Source organism: Pelecanus crispus, chromosome 3 (genome assembly GCF_030463565.1).
Source record: "Pelecanus crispus isolate bPelCri1 chromosome 3, bPelCri1.pri, whole genome shotgun sequence".
In the NCBI taxonomy this organism is placed as follows: Eukaryota; Metazoa; Chordata; class Aves; order Pelecaniformes; family Pelecanidae; genus Pelecanus; species Pelecanus crispus.
Genome location: NC_134645.1, coordinates 122,509,216 through 122,530,815, shown reverse-complemented (window position 1 = coordinate 122,530,815; position 21,600 = coordinate 122,509,216). Strand labels below are relative to the sequence as shown.

Below are 21,600 nucleotides of genomic sequence, written 5' to 3'. Positions count from 1 at the left end.
AAGTTATTTCAATAATACAGTGTGAAGCCTCTTTGGAGATAAAAGGCAGGTTTTTTTCTAAAATCTCTGTGACTCTTGGCCTGTCCTAGAATTTAAAATCACAACCACTACAATAATGTTTCTAATTTTGAAAACATTTTTACCCTGGGAAGGAAACTGAACCCACTGCTTATTAAGGCTATATTTATGAAGGTGACCAGAAAGTGAAAAGCCTTTGATGTCAGTACCAATAAGCTGAATGACATGTCCCCTTCCCTTCTAACTTTTCAGAGCCTCAAGCCTAACAGGTGCAGTTCATCATCCAGTAATGAAATTTATAACCTGGTCCATATATAGATTAAAGTTCAGTCCCTGCCTGACAGGCATATCTGCTATCACTCTTGTGGCTTCATACATTTTGTTATCATTCCTGGTAATGTCATGCAAAAAGTACTGACTCATTTGTTTTTTTCTTCCTTGTATAGCATCAGCGCCTTAGTAAAATGAAAAAAAAAAAAATCTCTTTCTCTTCCTCAGATGAGACATTGGGTAAACCTAACTATTTCCTTAACTACAATGTGTGAGCTTAGTCCACAGACCCTTTCTTCTGTCCTTCAAGCAGCTAGTATGTCACAGGGGCTTCTTCTGCAGTATTAATTACCTAACATTAGGAGAAAGCTTGTAGTGAGGGCTTCCTATGTTCTGTGAGGCAAGTTAGTCCGTTTACTCGTTCTGTTCTCTATTGCTAATGTGAAGACAGAATTTTTTTCCCTAAGGAGAATAGTACTTTGAAAAGGCTTAGGAATGATCTAGTAAAATTCCATGTAATATTGTGTAGAAATTTGTGTTGCACAATACCAATCAGTTAAAACTATCAATTGATGGATCAGCTCAGACACAGAGTGAAGGCAACCTGTCAGACTCTTTGACTTTGAGTGATTATTGAACAGCTCTCAAAAGCAGAAAGAAAAATGAACTGCTCAGAGTGGTGGAAAAATGAGCTCCCAAAACAACTGGAAAAGATTTAAACATGACTCCTTAGTGTATTTGTGAGCAGCAAAAGCCAGCAAAAAGAAAAACAGCAGGGCAGGAGTTCTATAAGTGACAATTCTTACATTCAAAGCTTCCATTTAATTGCAGTGCAGAAAGCTAAGTATTTAACTGTAGTGTGCCTATTTGAGGAATATGGTATTCTGTAGAAAATTAACGTGTGACAGATAAATATTTGAAAAGAAAGAATAAAAAAAGGAAAGAAACTGTTTCTATGTTGATGAACTCAACTTGTAAGTCTGGAAAACAAATTGAGTCTCTGAGAAGTGGCCAGATGCGGAGACGAGGAAAAGCATCATAGAAAGCACAGTGGTGGTGTGAATTAATTTTGGGAAAGCAGTTGGAATTTTGCAGGCAGAGATGGCATCCTGTGTACATGAAAGCCTGTGGAGACAGCATGAGCTCTGGCGGTATGAAGATGATGGAGGGTTGAAACCATGGGAGACATGAAGCAAAAAGGTGCACAGATTTTCAAGTTGGAGCTCAAAAAACATGGTTCACTGAACCACTTATGTCATGACACTCCACTGGAATATGATATTTTGGCAGGGCTGGCAATACTGGGAACATTACAACCTGGACAAAAAGGATGAAAAAAAATGCCACTGTTTCAATGGAAGTTACTAGAACAGCAGTGTGTAATTTTTCTACAGGAAATCCCTGGATTGTCATTGTGAAAGTAAATGGGTTATTTCTTAGTCTTACCTTTTTTGCAGATGCACTGAACATCTGTACCAGAAACAGTGTTATTAGTACTGAAAGAGACAGTAGAAGATCAGTCTTCCAGTGGTGAGCTTAGAAACGAGCATTTGAATGGAAAGTATGGATAAATGAGAAATTGGACGAACAGAAAAAAAGATGGAAAAAATGCTGGTATAGAAATACATTGAGCACTTCACCATGTCACCTTGTTAGTGGGAGAGAATAAAGTAGAGGTTTGCAACATCTTTGTAGGAATCTCTCAGCAGAATTCAAAACTGAATTTAGAGATCCCAACCTACCACAGTTCAAAAGTACATTTCTTTGCCTAGGGACAAAACAAAATGAAGGAACTGGGGAGGTTTAATACTTTGAAAGGAGAGTGTGAATGAAAGGTTCAACAGTGTGAATGAAAGGTTCAACAGAATCGGTACCTTTTCTTATTAGTGCAAAAAGAAGACAGACCCTTTGCCCAGGAATATACTCAAAAGAACTAAATAAATATGTAAAAAGGAAACATTTTCCGCTACCTACAAGGAGAGAAATTCTGGAGGAGATGGCTTATGCCAAATATTTTTCTACTCTTGATGCCTCAGCAGGCTTCTGGCAGCAGTTCTTAGACAAACAGAGTGCATGTTTATGCACCTCCAACACCTCCTTTGGGAGACACGGTTTCCTCCAATTGCCATTGGGTTATAGTTAGCACCATAGGTGTTTTGCCAGAAAATACAACCATTTTTCTCTGATGAGGGACATACTAAGACCTAAACAGATGACACTGTGATCTGGGAAACACAGTAGAAGACTAAGACCAATGTTTCCAAGGAGCTCCCAAAGAACCAGAAGTGCTGGGCCTTGACCTGAATGAGTAATAATGAAAAAAATGTGAACACCGTGTAGTGGGTATATTTCTTAGAAAAGACAAGAAGAAAGAAGGAAGAAAAGGGAGAGAAAGGAAGGTGAAAGGAAGGAAGGAAAGAAGAAAGAAAAAGAGAAGGGAGAGAGGGATAGAAGGGAAGGTACACAAGGATTCTTTGGAATATAAGCGACTTAGTGCCAAGCATAATTGGTTCCATAAACTAACTGTATTGTTGTCTTACAAAAGTCATAGGACAATGAGATGCAAGACTTAATAAAGAATCTAAATTAGTTAATTGAAGAGGGCCTTATCCTAAGAGAATGCAATAAGCACAAGATAAAATTTCTGGTGGATGTGTCCAGTGAAGTTGTTACTATGTCCCTCTCTTAACAGTACTGTCAAAACATTTGACCCAACTCCAGTGATAGAAAAAGGAAATCTCAGTATCATCAAGCAAAACAAAAGACCATGGTCTATAAAATATAATGTAATGTATAATACAATATAATATAATATAATATAATATAAGCCTAATATATATAATAACTGTAGAATATATAATTTAGCAAAACCATTGTTGTCATTGTCAAAACAGGCACGGCAAAACCAGTTCCTCACTGGAAGAGACAAGTGTAGGAAGGAGGGGATTCAGTTTCAGATGAATGATTTCATGTAGTTTCCTCTGTGCAGCTGTGGAAAAAAGTGTAGTGAAGTGAAGTCTGAAGACACAATTTGGTAAAGTAAATTGTTCTTTCTAGAATCAAATCTAGACTCTGAATGTCAGGAGAACTCCTACAGCTAAGACTTTACAAAAAATAAAGTGTTAATGTGCAGTATGGCTAAGAAACAAATTCAAAGCCAAAATCCTATCATTTTAAGAGGCTCAGTTAAAGTCTGAGTGTTAGATGGGTTTTCTGTTTAATGGTATTCATATGACAATCCCTAAATACAACAGAAGAAGTGTTACACAAAGATGCATACATTTATACCGGAAAGGAAGGGGGTCAGTGAATGTCCCTCTACAGTGCTGTGGAGACCATCAAGACATGCCATATGTACCATAAATACAGCACACCATAGCACGCGTTATGGAACAGGAGCGATTAAAAATGCTTTCTGCTGCTGATTCTCAGCTATATGCTGGCATTAACTTACTGTACTCAGTTTCCTTAGCTTTTCTAAATTCTACAGGTGACTGTGACTGTCAAATCCATCTTCATTATAAGTGGTATACTCATGTGTGTGATGTGCCATGGCTTACGAGTAAGAGTTTAAGCAGTCTGAAAGTAAGCAATACCTGTACTCAGTCCTGAGCCCTGGTCCCTGCTACATGTATTATGTTTACATTTAATCCACATGTGCAATACATACATAGCTGAAGTTAGGACTTTGTACTCCCAGATATGTGTCCCAACATGCACAGGAGTTGTTTCATTATTTACTTGTTCAATTTTCTGGCTCTACAAACTTCAAATCGTGGCTACATAGTAGTCCAGATTCATCAGAAAGGCTGCTTCCAACCAGAACTACATGTAACCTTATACATAGGACACTTATACATAGGATCAAACCCTCTCTCATGATTGCAAAGCAGGAAACTTGGTCATCTACTTCTCAAGGAAGTGCTGTAGTTCCAATAGAAATGCAGCTGTTGCAGTCATTTAGAGTACAGTAATGCGCCCAAATACGTAACTTCTTCATGTACATGTGAGAAGGCAGTAGCCTGTTAATACTGCAGATAGATTGAAGTCCGTGAAGGACAGAACATCAAATGATCATGCCTTCATCATTTGATTGGACTCCACTGTACAAGGCCTGGAGCATCCTGATCTAGTAAGTTCTGTTTTGAGTGTGGGGTTGGACGAGATGACTTTTAGAAGTCCCTTCCAAACCAAGTTTATTCTATGATTCTACGATGGCTAAGGATTCTACATCATGTCAGAGATTTTCCATATCCATAATACCAGTGCACAAATTATCTCTCTGTACAAAATTAATTCAGCATATCAAAAGTATTGTCGTACTTCCTATATTTCATAAGACCATTGATTCATTCTGTACGCAGTATGTCTGATGAATGCGTGAAGTAGTGCACTTTGTGAACACCCAGTCCATGCACGTACATGTGACACCTTCAGTTTATCAGTTGTTCTTTACACTGCACTTACTCTGTGTTCTACAAAGAATCTGTATGTGTTCTATGTTTTTCATTTTTAGGTAGTACCAACGTATGAATAAGCAGAACATCCTAAACCAGTGGCAAGATTTTTAGGAAAGAAGACATAATTGGCAAAATCCATGAAATGTATGACAGCTCCAGCTAGCTTATTTCATCAGTATTAATAAATGCGCTGCATTTTCCTCAATAAGCCATGAAACTTCATTTCACTGATAGTTAGTTACAAGATGCTCATTTTTATCTCCTTTAGGGAATTTTCCCCTTACTAAGTTCTCCTAAGAAAAAACATGTGCAATGTCCAGAAATAGTTCCTTTCTAAATATAATTAATCATTGGGTTTTAATATTTTTTAATATTGGTATTTAAGTTTTTGGATGGGAATGGTGAACAAACTTAGTGGTCTCTTGCAGTACCTAGTTCTTCAACAATGCTACCTTACCATGGTGAACACCAAGGCCCAAACTGTCCTTATTTCCAAGTAATGTGGACTTGTCCTGGTTTTGGCTGGAATAGAGTTAATTTTCTTCCTAGTAGCAGGCATAGTGCTGTGTTTTGGATTTAGGATGAGAATAATGCTGATGATAACGCACTGATGTTTTAGTTGTTGCTGAGTACTGCTTATGCTAGTCAAGGACTATTCAGCTTCCCATGCTCTGCCAGGTGCACAAGAAACTGGGAGGGGGCACAGCCAGAATAGTTGATCCCAACTGCCCAGAGGGCTATTCCATACCATATGACATCATGCTCAGGATATAAGCTGTGGGGAGTTGGCCGGGGAGCAGCGATCGCTGCTCAGGAACTGTCTGGGTATCGGTCGGCGGGTCGTGAGCAATTGCATTGTGCATCACTTGCTTTATATATTATTATTATCATTATTATATTGTTATTATTACTACTACTATTTTACTTTATTTCAATTATTAAACTGTTCTTATCTCAACCCAGGAGTGTTTCTCACTCTTACTCCTCCAATTCTCTCCCCATCCCACCGGGGCAGGGGGAGTGAGCGAGCGGCTGCGTGGTGCTTAGTTGCTGGCTGGGGCTAAACCACAACAGGACTAAAGGAAGAAAAAAATTCTTGAGGGAAAAGAAACATGGAATACATCATTTACCTCAGATGGCTTGATACAATGACAGTTGGAGAACTTAGGTGTTTGGTTTTTAGATCAGGCCCAAATCTGTGCAGATTAGAGATATACAGCATATACCAAAGATTGGAGCTATTTCCAGTGTAGAACATCAGGGAGTAAAGTCTGATGTTTTTGTCATCCTTTCTCTTTTCAAATCTGTACCAATACACTCTGCCTGTCTTTGTCATACAGAGTGCAAAAGATGCAAAGCTGTAAGACCTGTGATACAGTCAGTGGTTTTCAGAATGGTTCCATCTCCAAAGTCTTCATTTCACTTCCAAGAGATGCACTCAGAGTACTTTTTAGCCAAAAGTAATTGAGAAACACAAAGAATGAAATGAAATAATACACTTTAGAACAGATTGGTATGGAAGATAAACTGTCTTCTGAGGTGAAAGCCCACAATTTCACAGATATAGCTGAAAGAATATGTTGTCTAACTCCATGTGAATATTGACTTCTTCCAATGAGCTGAAAGCACAGGGATTCCTTGATGATTGAACAGACAAAAGTAGCGTGTGGCATTTTGTGGGACCTGTTGTGAAAAAAATGCTGTCCCTTGACTAGATAATACAGCAATGTAAACCTGCCACAGTAAAGTGGTGCACCCATGTTACGTGCATGCTTATGGGCTGAGTCATAACTTCTGTAATCTGTTTATGTCCATGCAACTTCCTATTAATACTGTCAGTCAGCCTCATCTTGAGCCCAAATAACCACCAGAAGGCAGTGAGGAGACACAGGCAAAACAGGGAAATAGTTAGCAAATCTCTGAATGATGGGCAATCCAGAGCTCTATTTATCTGCAGTGCTAAAGTGAACAAATAAATAGATTTTAAGTAATAGTCAAAACCTCTTGATGTTTGAATACAGAAAGGGATCAAATGCTATGGGCAAAATTATGATATTTTTGTACAGTCTTTTTGGTAGAATTATACTACAAAGTAAAATCATTGTTACATATCACATCACATACTGAGGCAGCTTGTGGACACAAAAGCATACAAAACCCTATGTTGCTTTTTGGAAGTAAAAAATAGTAATCTCCTATTGGTTGTTTTATTGTGTCTGTGATTGGTATAAGACAAGTAAACCGAAATGGAAAAATCTAAGAAATGCTTTCTTTGTGGTGCCTCCAACACTCATGCATCCACAGAAGAAATTTCTGCAAGAAATCTCTCTGAAATGGCATGCCTTTGTTAATGTCATCAGACAAAATCCTAATTACAAGAAAGATGTCTCCCTTATTGGAAAGTATGCCCCATCGTACATCAGTGCTTACCATTTGGTTGAACTGATGTTAGGAGTTACATGACCATAGTGCATCCTGAGAAATGTAACCCAACTGTGAAGTCCAAGAGAGAAAGGGTATGAAGAAATAAGAGACTTTAAAGATAGCTACCATGATGCATGGTAACATGGTAACAATTCAAGGGAAAAGAAATCACCACTTAGCTAAGCCAAAATTTGATTTTTGATTCCACAAGCTAAGAGGAAATATTTTGATTTGGGAACGTCAAAACATTTCTATTTGATCAGATATATGAAAATTTAATTTACTGAACAAAATGTTCTTAACTACTTCCATAGTCAATTTTTTTTACTGCTGTTAGCTTTGATAGATATGAGTAGAGAAAGAATTCAAACTACTCAAATTTCTCATGACATAAAACCAGTCTTTTTTAATAATATACACATTTGTAAAAAGCTTTTTGGGGGGGTTGTATTTTAGTCAGATTTGTCTTCTTCATAGGTTTATCTTCTTCATTCAGATAAATTTTGTCATCTTATTTTCATATTTTTGCTATTAGCAGCAAACAAAAGAAATTGAGTTTAAAAATAAGGAAACAAAAAAGTTATACAGAGCTTAATTTCAACTGAACATGACCTGATTTACCAGAATAGTGCATGTAAATGTAAAATTATTTTTAGAAAGATATATGACAAATTTTCGTACAACAAAGGAAAACAAATCTTAAACTCTCATTCTCCTTACTGTAAAGGGAAGATGTCTGAATTGCACAATACTCTCATTTTCTCAAGTACTCATATCCTTAAGCCTCTCAACATCTACACTGAAAGCATGCTGCAGTGATCATTTCTTCCAGCTATAATTTATGCATCCTAATTGTTCCTATGCAGATGTGGGAAATGTATTTGAATTTATTGTTTGAGTCTGTAGTGAGGGATTTTGCTTTTAAAACTCTGTTAAAGAAAAAACACAATGAACTGGAAGAGTGACTCCTCTCCAGTATATGCTCAGTCTTCTGCCTTCAGGGACTCCCAGCAACCAAAGCAGAGCATTGTCTGGAGCGCAGCGAGGATCTGGGACTCTCACCTTTGGACCTTTGGCAATTTGCTCTGAGCTTTCTAAACCATTTGCCTCAGCTGCTTGCTACAGACTATATAAATGGAGGTCCAAGTCAGAAGGCTCATTCTCCCTCTGAGGCAGTAGGGAAGAGGTGAAGAGGGGAGGGAAAGAAAAACAGAGAAAAGGAAAGAGCAGCAAGAGGGTTCGGGGCTCACCATGGGCCCTGTGCAGCTCTTGCTGCTCTTGCTGCTGCTCAGCAGTGGTGTTCTCACACGTAAGTACTGTCTTTTATGTTAGTGCTATTTGCTACTTTATTTATGAACCTGTTAAAACAACAATAGTGCAAAAATCAACAGGACAATGGCTTATAGAATTAGAGAGGGTAAGTGTGGCAAAGATATCATCTCTTCCCTTTGTAGGACTGGGCAGTCATAGGAGGATCCCAACGTAGAGAGTCACAAATGTCGCCTGGTGTCTTTTGATCAGATTTAATGTATTTTGCAACTTGTAAGGAATTCACATAATTTATTTTGGCCTAATTGTTTTTCTGTAATGTTGTCCTTTTAAATCCCCATGGAGATACTGTAGCTTGGAGATAACATACAGACTTATCCCAGCTGTTGCTAAGCCATTTTGCGACAAATGTGAAGATGGAGAGCAATAAAGCAAAATGTATTTGGCAGGCAATACTAACATTTGAAATGCAATTTTGTGTTAAAGGGACATAGCTATCAGTAGTACTAGTAAAAGTAGGCGAGTAGAGGTTTTTTCCAAAGATCAGAAAAGACAGCCTAGATCAGTATGGTGATGTGGATTGTGAGCTATCCTTACTTCCCAAAGAAGTGGCTTTTTAGAATATGACACTGTAGTGTTACTTAAGACTTCAGGAACCTTAAGGAGGAAAGTGAGTCTGGGGCCAATTATACAGGTCTGGTTTTATATGCAGATCGAATTCATTGTAAATACACCTTTGTTGAACTAACATTTTGTTGTTGACTGAGGTTATACAATTTTAAAGCATGCACTTCTTTCTAATGGTTATTAATAATGTTATTATTGTTACTATTGTAATAGTAATAGTAGTATTACTGTTGCTATTGCTGTTACTGTAACTAATGTTGCACTCTATTTCTATAGAGTGGTCAACCTTAGAATTCCCAGAATGAAAACTTGGAAAGCATGCAGAGAATATTGTGAAAAGTGCTGGCATTCATGTGTGATATCTCAAAGAATGACATAGCATCAGATTAATGCAGCAAATTTACTAGATGATATTATATTTTACTTTATTTTATTTTATATAGAGTCATATGGGACATACCTAAGACAGACTAGAGCAAATGGTTCTTCTTAACTTGAATAGGCTTTCAATCAGTGTTCTTTTCCTCCAAAGAATGAAGTCTCAATATTCAGAAAAGATTTAATAGCAGAGAATTGTAGTGTTAATCATCAAAGTTGTCCTTTTTTAAATGTACAAAAAGCAAAATGTAGCCATTCACCCATTATGCAGTATTTTTGTGTGCTCAAATAGACTAAAATTTTAAAATAAACCACATTATATGGTACATTTCATCTGTCGACCTCTACATTTTGTGCCCATCATTTATAAACTTTCTATTTCACATAACACAGGGTATTTAAAAATACTTGTTAACCTAGAAGCTGATCCTTCTCAGTTTAAATCAAAATAATTTAATTCAGTGATTTAAAGATCCTGTTCTGAGGTCTTAGTTCACAACATCAAGACAACTACTGTGACTGCTTTTAGATTTGACTCTGTACTGTCAATGTTAATAGTAGTTTTGCTATTTACATCAGTGTGCCAAACTACATCAAAAGTTGGTATGAATTAAAAAGGTCTTACAATGAAAATGTAGTATTTCCATAGCCCTTGTTTTATAGCTATAAACTGCTTTTCCAGCTTTTCATTCTTGTTTTTATTCTTTGCAGAAGAAGAAACACCTGAAAGTGGAAATCCAGGATGTTCAAGTAACTGATTTCTTGCATCTGCTTTTGTTATCTTATGTTGCTATATTAACTGAATAAATCTTTCAAAGCTTGACTTTTCCTATTCCATAAATCTCTTCCTCTGAAATAACTGAAACAAAAGTGATGGCAATATTCTGAAGTCTTTATTGCCATTTATTTTAGGTATTTAATTATCCATAAGGCTTGGCTCAAAGAATTTCAAAAGTTTCCTAAGACTGGAGAAGCTGAGATTGAGTTTCTAAACTTTTAAAAAGCTCCCATTAAGAAACTGCTTTCCATTGTTTTGTTGCTTGCTTAATTGTCAGGTGCGAATTCCTTAATCTAGAAATCCCTGTTTATCAGATGTGAAGCTTTAGCAGTGAGGTTATGTACATTACACTTTACCATGGGCTGAGTCTTACTTCTCATTTACCCTTCACAGTGGCTGCTAAACCCACAGAATTACACTTGGATATCTAACTAAATACCTGTAGAATAAATCATCAACTCTGTCAGCAAGGACAGCAATTTCTTTAAACAAGTCAAGACTCAGGAAATGCTGACTTTATGCCCTGTCTTTATAATGAACTCTGACTGGCCATGACTGCTTGGTTAGATACATAATGTTCCACCATAGGGTCAAAGTACAGAATGAGTCATTTTGTTCTTTGTCCCTTTGGATCTTCAGGGTTTTTTTCCCTTGTTGGACGCTTTAGCACCATCTCCAGGCAATTGGGTTTATTTCAGCTACCTGAACCAAATTAAAGACTTCTGGGCTTCATTGACAATTTCTTGTGTATTTTTGATACAATAAATTATTTGGTATTTGCATTTCTAATCTTATAATTTCCCTATTCCTCTTCCATTTAGTTCTGTTTAAAAGCAGGAAATGAAGCAATAATTAGCCTTTAGGCTTTAGCATGGTAGATACTGGTGTTGCGAAAATTTCTGAGAACGTACAGTTAAGCAATGTTATAGTCCAGGATAGCCAAAAGTGACAGTGATAGCGCTGAAATTCTTTTTAGCCAATAATTTTAAGGTTATTTAGAGAATTTAATTCAGTTTTCAAATGTTTGTAAGATGCTGATTACTGTGTGATAGCTACTATTAATTATATTAATTCTGTTTAGCAGTTACAGGAAAGTAATCTTGGTTAAAACACTATTAAATTATGTAAAGCTTACAAAAGTGATAGTCCAAGGAGGAAATATGAGATTTATAGTACTATTCTGTTCTCCTCTCTAAGTATGCAATTCTGTGACATAAAGGGCAAGATAACATTGCTGTTGGCCTCTCGCATGACAAATACTTTATAAAAGAGGAAGTGTGAGCTACATTCATGGCAGGTGTAGGCAGGCAAAATCATACAGATTTGATGGTGGGCATGTGGCTTTACACTGAGATGACTTTACCTTTTCTTTTCTATAAAAGTAAATCAGGATTCTAATAGTTTCAGACAGTCACAAATAACCACAGAGGAGCTATTTAGGAAATTGCTTTTCACTCGGCATCACAACAGTGTCACAGTCCCAGTGAGTTGCTCAGTCTAAACAGAGGGAACAGTAACTTCTGGTTCAGATAGACCTAAACTGCTCTAACACAGTCACTTGAAATGCCTGATCGTCATATGTTTAGTTTAAAATGATGCCTGCAGTTACAATGGGAGTGAATTTTAACTGAGGACATTGTTTGGCCTATATTATGCATTCCAGACACCAAAAGAAGATCTTATATCCCTGTATTTCTTATATCTCTGTATTTCACACTGAGACAAAATACGTTTTTCTTTATGTCTGTATTACCACTTCAGGTGGGTGTTGGTCTCTTCTCCCATGTAATTAGCAATAGGACGAGAGGAAATGGGCTTAAGCTGCGCCAGGGGAGGTTTAGGTTGGAAATTAGGAAAAATTTCTTTATGGAAAGGGTGGTCAAGAATTGGAAGAGGCTGCCCAGAGAGGTGGTGGAGTCCCCATCCCTGGAAGTGTTCAAAAAATGGGTAGATGTGGCACTTTGGGACATGGTTTAGTCTAGTCTACCCTTGATTGGCTTAGAGTAGACTTGGTAGTGTAGGTTAATGGTTGGACTGGATGATCTTAAAGGTCTTTTCCAACCTAGACGATTCTATGATTCTATGATTCATTCCTGCTTGTAGGGTTTAAAATTGCAGATGAATTGCCTCTGAAAGCGACAGGGACAGATTAAATACAGGTGAAATTCATCCCTTTGAGGAAGCCTATTAAGTTTTGGGTCTTCCTTTGATAAAAAGAGAAACACCTCTGCAAATACTCCCTCTTGCCTTATTCTAACTCATAACTTTGTGCTTTTGCCTTCTTCTGGATGGTCTTCATATAACTAAAGTTTGTCTCCATTAAAAAGAGTCTACTCTAGTAAAATTTGCTGATCTAATAAGTGAATTAAAGCAGATAATGTTTCAGGAGAGTCTGGGGCAGAAAGATACTCTGTAGATTCAGGTGAAATGGTATTGAGGAATGCTAGTTTTGGTGTTCTGTCTTTTTCTGTGTTTATTTGCTTTCAGTCTCAGTCATGTGACTTATTCAAATGCAAGGAGCTGCTTTATCTTATGATGGAAAAATCTGAGCTGAAATGAATCATTTTATTACCAATTTGAAAACTACCATTTGATTGGTTTAATTTAGAAGCAATAGGGTCATTTTTAAAACATTTCCACATCTTACGTTTTCTCCTGTTTTTGTCATTAACTTTAATGGGGCACAATTTGAAGGCCAGATGGGGTCATATTGTCAGATCTCATCAAACAGAGCAGTGGACCCCAAAACTTATGCTTCCTCCACAAGTTTTGTCTTACGCTTCAGAAAGTATCCAGCTGACATGAAACCATTACTTCTATGTCTAAAAGCTATTCTGTAAAAGGAAATAGTGGAAGGGTCCTCATGCTTCTTTTGTATGTGGCATTCATTTTAGTTACACAACACTAAGCATGTATTTTAAGGGACTACATATGCATATCCTACCCCAGTCATAAAAGCACTCTTGTTTTCCCAATTGCAGAAGATGCAACCAGATTTAAACACCTCAGGAAATATGTTTACTTATATGAAGCAGAAACATCAAATGGAATCACGGGAACAGCAGATTCTCGAAGCGGTTCAAAGATCACTTGCAAGGTAGGGAAAGAGGAGTAAATACAACTGATTGGTACTGTATACTGAAAAACAAGGGAGCTGGCAGCTGGGGAGCATCCTTCAATGTTTTTCCAAACAAGATCATTCTTTTGAAAGGCGCACGTTGAGAGTCCTGAAGACTAAACCCTCCCTGTCCTAGACAGAAGGCACTGAGGATGGCAGAAGTCCTTCACACCACTGTGCCAGTGCATTTCAATCCTGATCTGGCTGCACTTTTACACAGGAGAGGGGGAAGACTTGGTAGTTCAGTTTTCCTTAGCTCCCAGGATGAGCCTACCAATGTCCATCAAACAATTCTAGAAGTTGAACTAAACCAGCTCATTGATGCCATGAAGAACACTTGATAGCCTGTTGATGGTAACAGTCAAGCCAGGATCAGGGTTGTAGGAATAAAAGGTCCTATAGGCCATTAAACTACCCAATGCCCCTCCATCTTGCCCAAGACATTCCTATCATGGCTTTTTTTTTTTTTTCTGAAATGGAGAAACTGGGGAAAATATTTTTTATTTAGTACACACTGTTCTGACAGAATCTAAACATTGATCAGTGTAATGACTCAAGTTTTCATAGCGTTCTAGTACCATAATTTTTCAGAACCTAAGTTGCTTGTTTACCATGTATACAGTATACTTCATGCCATTAGCCAAGCAAATACCTGCTTTCATATCTTCTCCTTCAAGTTACCTTAAGCTATTTAGAGTACTTTGGAATCTTTCCCAACAGCTACTAGCAGGGTGATTCTGACACTTTACAAAACCCAAGGAATACCATATTTCCAAAATTGTAACTGGATGATCCTGGAAATATGATAATGCAAAAAGGATAAACACTTCTCTGGAGCGTGTCCAGAGAAGGGCAACAAGGCTGGTGAAGGGTCTGGAGCACAGGCCTTATGAGGAGCAGATGAGGGAACTCGGGTTGTTTAGTCTGGACAAGAGGAGGCTGAGGAGTGACCTTATCACTCTCTACAACTACCTGGAAGGAGGCTGTAGTGAGGTGGGTGTTGGTCTCTTCTCCCAAGTAGTTAGCCATAGGACAAGAGGTAATGGGCTCAAGCTGCGCCAGGGGAGGTTTAGATTGGATATTAGGAAAAGTTTCATTGGGTAAAAAACTGGTTGCGTGGCCGAGCCCAGAGAGTAGTTGTAAATGGAGTTAAGTCCAGTTGGCAGCCAGTCACGAGTGGTGTTCCCCAGGGCTCAGTTTTGGGGCCAGTCTTGCTTAATATCTTTATCGATGATGTGGATGAGGGGATTGAGTGCACCCTCAGTAAGTTAGCAGATGACACCAAACTGGGTGAGAGTGTCGATCTGCTGGAGGGTAGGATGGCCCTGCAGAGGGACCTGGACAGGCTGGATCGATGGGCCGAGGCCAACTGGATGAGGTTTAACAAGGCCAAGTGCCGGGTCCTGCACTTCGGCCACAACAACCCCATGCAGCGCTACAGGCTTGGGGAAGAGTGGCTGGAAAGCTGCCTGGCGGAAAAGGACCTGGTGGTGTTGGTAGGCAGCTGGCTGAACATGAGCCAGCAGTGTGCCCAGGTGGCCAAGAAGGCCAACAGCATCCTGGCCTGTATCAGGAATAGCGTGGCCAGCAGGAGCAGGGAGGTGATTGTCCCCCTGTACTCGGCGCTGGTGAGGCCGCACCTGGAATACTGTGTCCAGTTTTGGGCCCCTCACTACAAGAAAGACATTGAGGTGCTGGAGCGTGTTCAGAGAAGGGCAACAAGGCTGGTGAAGGGTCTGGAGCACAGGCCTTATGAGGAGCGGCTGAGGGAACTGGGACTGTTTAGCTTAGAGAAGAGGAGGCTGAGGGGAGACCTTATCGCTCTCTACAACTACCTGAAAGGAGGTTGTAGGGAGGTGGGTGTTGGTCTCTTCTCCCATGTAATTAGCAATAGGACAAGAGGAAATGGGCTTAAGCTGCGCCAGGGGAGGTTTAGGTTGGAAATTAGGAAAAATTTCTTTATGGAAAGGGTGGTCAAGAATTGGAAGAGGCTGCCCAGAGAGGTGGTGGAGTCCCCATCCCTGGAAGTGTTCAAAAAACGGGTAGATGTGGCACTTTGGGACATGGTTTAGTCTAGTCTACCCTTGATTGGCTTAGAGTAGACTTGGTAGTGTAGGTTAATGGTTGGACTGGATGATCTTAAAGGTCTTTTCCAACCTAAACGATTCTATCATTCTATGATCTTAAAGGTCTCTTCCAACCTAAATGATTCTATGATTCTATGATTATATTTGTGTTTTTAGGTTGAACTGGAGGTTCCACAGCTGTGCCACTTCATCCTGAGGACAATGCATTGCTCCCTGAGGGAGACATTTGGCATTGACACTGAAGGAAGAGCCATGCTGAAAAAGTCAAAGAACTCTGAGGACTTTGCAAATGCCATGTCCAAGTAAGCAATATCAATTACCATCAATACTCGTAGCCCTAACATGGAACAGACTGCAGTGTTACAGTCCACCCTATGTTCTTCCAGGCATAGAACACATTTCATGATAACATGGTAGATTTTTAAGATGGTTCCACAGCAAAACTCTCCCTGATATAATTTAGGGCTAACTTGGCACAGTTCTCAATTGCTGGTAGGGAAGTTATTTTTCCATCCGGAGTTTTCACCTGGAATGTTTTTGTCATTTATATCATCTACATCAGGAAATTGTTGGGTGGTCCCCTAAAAGATTATTGCAAGTGGAATGTTCCTTCTTGTAAGCAAATTCTCAAATAGCTGTGTGCAGCCATTTGTAGATAATTTTCCTTTGCTGACATGGTACAAAGACAGTGCAATAGAAAGGCATTCGAGACTGAAGTCCAGATTTCCTATCACGATCTTTAATGACCCGTGCAACTTATATTTTCCTTACTTATCTGCTTTCATAACTTACTGCTACTACTTCCTCCACCCAACTAGTCTCTAGTGCTTGTCAGTGCATGTTTTACTCATGCACCTTCATGCTTGTTTCAGTGTCTCAGTATCCACTCCATCTTGTTTCACAAGCCATAGATCTCAAAACAACTTGAGACAGTGTTAAAATATGTCTTTCAGAAAAAAATCAAGGTCTTATTTAAAGACTGCAATTAGTAGAGAATCCTTCCCATCATTTTGTAGCCTTTTGCAGTAGTTAATAATTACCTTATTCTAAAAATTTGCTTATCTCCTCTCTGAATTTGTGCAATTCCAACTTCCAGCCATTGCTCTTGATATTTGCTTATCCTTAGATGACGTAGTCTGGTGATACCAGAATGTCCTTGGTTAGAATTTTGCTGCTTTAATAGCAATACTCTCCAATAGTAACAACAGTGAATAGTAAATAGTGATAGACCAAGATAAACATGATGCTTTAGCTCTAGCCTAGCAGCTTATTGATAACATGTTCTTCACTGGGTGGCTTTAACGTGATTTCATACTAATGTTGGGCTTTTTTGGGGCAGGCATGAGCTAAAATTCAGCATTCAGGATGGAACAAAAGTCAAGCTGTATCCAGAGAAGGATGAACCTCTGCATGTACTGAACCTCAAGAGAGGGATCATCTCAGCTCTACTTGTGCCAACAGAAACAGTAGAAAATGTAAAAACAATTTCAATGGTAGGTGTTTTGAAAACATTCACTTTATTTCCTTAACAAATGGGAGAAATCTCACCTAGTAGTTACTCCTGAACATCCTTTTCAAAAGACCTGGAAATTCTGATGAGAAAAGTTGCCTTTCAGCTAGATCAGAAATTGTCTGACAACATGAACAGACACTGATTTCTTTCTTCTTTCCAGGATACTGTCTATGGAAAGTGTGACAGTGAAGTTGAATTCAAATCTAGAAAAGGAAATGTTGCAGAAGATATTTCAATTAACAGGGACCTGAAAGCCTGTGACAACTTCAGTCCCATCAGAGATTATGTCAGCCCTATTGCCATTGTAAAGGGACTAGTAAGTATAACATTAAAAATTAAACAATATTCTTCACTACATCACTTAAAATAACTACTACAACAACTAAATTTTGTATTTATCTTCTAAAAGCTTACATAGGTTTTCTGCACCCTTGCATTAGATCAGACTTTTTTTGGTTTTGTTGGCAGTCAATAGAGAAAAAGAGATGCAGAGAAAGAGTGTAATTACCTTCTTTCACGTTCTTCTCATTATTTTTTAAAGGAGAGCTTTTCATAGATGGAGTTAGTACTATTGATTACATGATAACTTATCAGATCAGATTCAAATTTTTAGTTTTGTGGGTCAAAAATTTCAACATTCCAATTTCATGTGAAACATGTAGTCCGCCAAAACCCTGATGTGTATATGATGTGCAGGAGGAGAGGGCTCTAAACGCCCGGAAGTAAAAGATTTGACATGTTGTTCAGGCTACCTGTTAATCCACAATGATCAAATGCAGTTGCTTGCATGAATATTGTCAGATTTCTTCCTGGTATCATGGCATCTGTGCTTTTGAGTGTTTTCCCTCAAAAAAAAAAAAAAAATTAGGATTTCATATCATGCTGAAAACACATTTTATAATTTGTGCCACTTCTACAGCTTGTTGTAGAAATCTTTAAAATTTGTATAATAAGAGTGAAATTAAAAAGAGCATCAGCTGTTATGAGGGGCCTGAACTACTCTCAAAATTACAAACTGGTTTCTATGAAGGAGTCCTTTGTTGTAGGCAGCAGGGGATCAATCATGAAGTAACTACTAAGCCAAACACCTCAATAAGGCCTGAGGGAAAATTTCAGTGGGACTTTTGCTGGTGAAGAGACTTAAGACTATAGCTTGATACTGGCACAATTTTGTCCTTGTGTGAGAATGATTCCAGTTATGCACCGTTGCTTCCAATATACTGTAACTGTTAATATTACAGTAAAACTGTGGCAGCCGTTAAAACTATGTTTCGTATACTATTCAGTAAAATGACTGCCAAACTATTTATTTTACAGAACAGCCCATTATCTACCCTTCTAAGGAGCACTCAATTCTGTCATTACAATATTGATGCAAAGAAAAGGCATATAAGAGATGCTGTCTGCAGTGAAAAACACCTGTTTCTGCCTTCCTCATACAAGTAGGTTGCTCACTATTTCATTACCCTTTATTTATAAGTATTCATTTTAAATGGTGATGTATCACATTTTGCCCTGACTTCATCCCCAAATACGCATTTTGTTCTTAAGAAGGAAGGAGGCATGGCAAGACTCCTCAAAGATACTTAGACCCAAGTAAAACACTGAATTTTTCTTTGTTTGCTAGAAATCGCTATGGTGTGATGACGGAGGTCAACCAGACACTGAAGCTTGAAGATACCCCAAAGATCAATAACAGAAATTTTGATGGAGGTATAGCTACAATTCTCGATAATACAAATACAAGGACAAAATATAAATACAGGTTAAATACAGGGACAATTTTTTTTAAAAAAACAGTGAATTAATTTAAAGATGCAGTTGAGGGGACCAAAACAATTCAGAATTTTTAATTAAATTTGATCAATTTAGTCAGAAATAAGGTTTGGGTATAAAATGGGAAAACCTGAAAAGTCTAAAAACACTGTAATTTTAAATAATCCCTGTCTTTTCATTTTAATTTTGAAATTATTCCTTATAATTTATAATTTGCTTGGAAAGTAATGTTAATGTTATTGGAAATCAGTTTAATAAACCCTTTTTAGCTAACCACAATTGCTTATGCAACTTTTCGCTTCAGCTGCCAAAATGTAACAGTCCATGATTACTATATATTCGGTTCTGAAACACACTTTTTTGACATGCAGTTGCTATTCCAGGTCATAACATATTTCTCCTAAGATATATTTATTAAAAGTTGAAAAAGCAAACTATGCTAATATAAAAGGTGTTAAGTAATCATCTTCATGAAAATTTAAAAGAATTTATGCAAATAGGTATTGAAATGCAACTTTTGAGAGAATCACATTTAAATTCCAGTTCATTATTTTTAGAAACTGTTCAGCTGTTAAACTTCAACAGTTATCACATAAAATAATCTACAGAGTTTATATTATACTGAATATATGACAAGATAAAAATTAACATAGCTCCTTGATAAAGATATAAAGAATGCAATTTTTTTAATTGCTAGATGAACTAGAAGAGAAGGGACTTGCACTGGAAAGTACAGATGCCAGATTTCCCAGGCAGGGGGATGCTGTTCTGAAAATCCTTCAGGAATTGCAGAAACTTACAGCCTCCCAGCAGAACCAGCAGAGAGCAAGACTGTTTTACAAATTTGTTTCTGGACTTAGAAGTTTACATAACAGCAGTCTTGGATCACTTGTACCAAAGATGATGGAAACTTCAAGGTATGTTAACAGCAGTTCATTGTGGAAGTACACCACATGTCAGTGTCAGTTGATCATTTGCTGCAAGTGGTTTTAAATTAGAAGTTAATTAGATGTAAGGAGTGTCTTTCAGAAAGGTATCATCAGAATTATGTAGAGAGAGAAATAAGGAAGAGAGAGTAAAACCTGTAGATTTTACATTTTTCCATCAGAAATGCTCAGTTGTTAATTGGAACTTCAACATTAAATATATGAGAACAGTGTAAGAATTCAAATAGAGCTGAAAGTTCTAGTCTGACTTATAGCAAAGAACACAGTTTTGCAAGTGAGATTTTTGGAGACATGGAATGGCACAGTTCTTTGGTCTGACCAAGCCCTCCACTCCCCACTGTTACTCTTCTGTCCTAGCTGGACGTGCGTCAATTTACACATAGTTTATGTCCTCAGTCTGTAGAGGGACTAGAGCCTCAGTCTGGTTCAATATATTATATTATATTATATTGTAATACTTATTTGGGAAAGTCTGTTGTGGAGAAAAAAAAGATACATCTGTGTAGTGATAGTATTGTTAATACTTGCTTCTTGCTCATAGCTAATCATGTTATTAGTATAACTTGTAAAACTAAGAAGCTTCTTTTTGATAAGCAGTTGTGTGATTTGCTTCCAGTCATGCATAAGCATATGTCATTTATATTAAAACACCTTAATAAACCTGTCAAATGTTTATTTCAAACATGCAACATGCAGCAATAACTGGAAACAGGGAATTAATCAAAGTAATCTCTTGTCCTTTCAGTGCCATCACAGTTCAGGCCCTGACTCAGTGCGGGACTCCAGAGTGCTATGGTGCAGTCCTTCAAATACTGAGAACTGGAAACGTGAATCCGCTTGTGGTAGACCTGGTCACATATACCCTGGGACTACTGCCTTCTCCAACTCCAAAAAGAATACGGGAAATTCTTAGCATGGCCCAGTATCAGCCAAGTAGAGCTTCTTTTTATGGCTTGAGTCATTCTGTTACTAAGTAAGTAATGATAGCATGTAATTGTACAAAAAAACCTCAAGAACACGTTACAATGCTTAGAGTAAACCCTAAGAGTAGTCACTTTTTGAGGATTTTTTGTTACTCTCATGAATTTGCTCTTTGGGAATAAAAAATAAGTAGACGTTTCCCATTTTCTCCTTTTGTTTCTAAATGTGTTTCTCTATTTCTTTAGGTTCTACAATGAAAAGATGATTGTGACAGAGGAAATAACAGATGTTGCAGACTTCATGGTATCATTGCTTGGTACGGATTGTTCTGGAGAAAATGAACTCACATACCTCACACTTCGGGTATTTGTATTTCCTTCTTTCCTTATGCAGGCTATTATTTTAAAATGTAGCTCATATATTACTCTACTTCTCTTGGTGGAGATAAAATGTTTATCATCTCTCTTGTTTTTATCACTGGCAGGCTATTGGAAACATGGGCGCAGTAATGGAGAAAGCTAAACCCAACCTGAAATCTTTTCTTAAGACATGTATCAGAAATGAAGCTGCATCACTTTCAGTTCAGAAAGCAGCCATCCAGGCATTCAGGAAAATGACTATCACTGAAGAGGTAAATTGGGTCACAAGAACCAGCATAAACTGTCTTCAGTTCACCTTGAGTGTTCACAGAATTTATTGAATATGCAAAACATTCCCGTTATTTCATAGTTTTGCTATCTCCCTTTTAGCTGTCTCCATCTTTTTTAGAACTCCTTTAGTTAGTTTAGTTTCCATACACGTATCTGAGAAGTTCTGCAGACTTCTGACTTCGTGGGTGTTGCTCCTTTGAGATGCAGTTGCTTTGTATAGATAGTCTCAGTTTAAATGGGAAGTTTGGATCTGCTCCTGTTAGTGTCTTAAACAGAGTTCTCCTTATTTAAGGGTAGTTTTAACTAACAAATTACTCCAGATTTAAATGGATTTAACTAAGAAAAAATCAGGTCCCCATTTCAT

The 21,600-nt window shown here is 37.8% G+C and overlaps 1 protein-coding gene across 1 annotated transcript in view; it reads left to right on the top strand.

Moving 5' to 3' along the window:
* The first annotated feature begins 8,423 nt into the window (after positions 1-8,423).
* The window catches only part of APOB (apolipoprotein B), a 38,087-nt gene continuing 24,910 nt past the window's right edge, over positions 8,424-21,600 (top strand). The window contains exons 1-12 of the mRNA XM_075708128.1: positions 8,424-8,481; positions 10,158-10,196; positions 13,206-13,321; positions 15,586-15,731; positions 16,769-16,922; positions 17,103-17,258; positions 18,260-18,384; positions 18,570-18,655; positions 19,416-19,635; positions 20,411-20,638; positions 20,832-20,949; positions 21,071-21,217. Of these exons, the coding sequence (XP_075564243.1) occupies positions 8,424-8,481; positions 10,158-10,196; positions 13,206-13,321; positions 15,586-15,731; positions 16,769-16,922; positions 17,103-17,258; positions 18,260-18,384; positions 18,570-18,655; positions 19,416-19,635; positions 20,411-20,638; positions 20,832-20,949; positions 21,071-21,217 (1,593 nt within the window). The remainder of the gene's footprint in view (positions 8,482-10,157; positions 10,197-13,205; positions 13,322-15,585; positions 15,732-16,768; positions 16,923-17,102; positions 17,259-18,259; positions 18,385-18,569; positions 18,656-19,415; positions 19,636-20,410; positions 20,639-20,831; positions 20,950-21,070; positions 21,218-21,600) is intronic.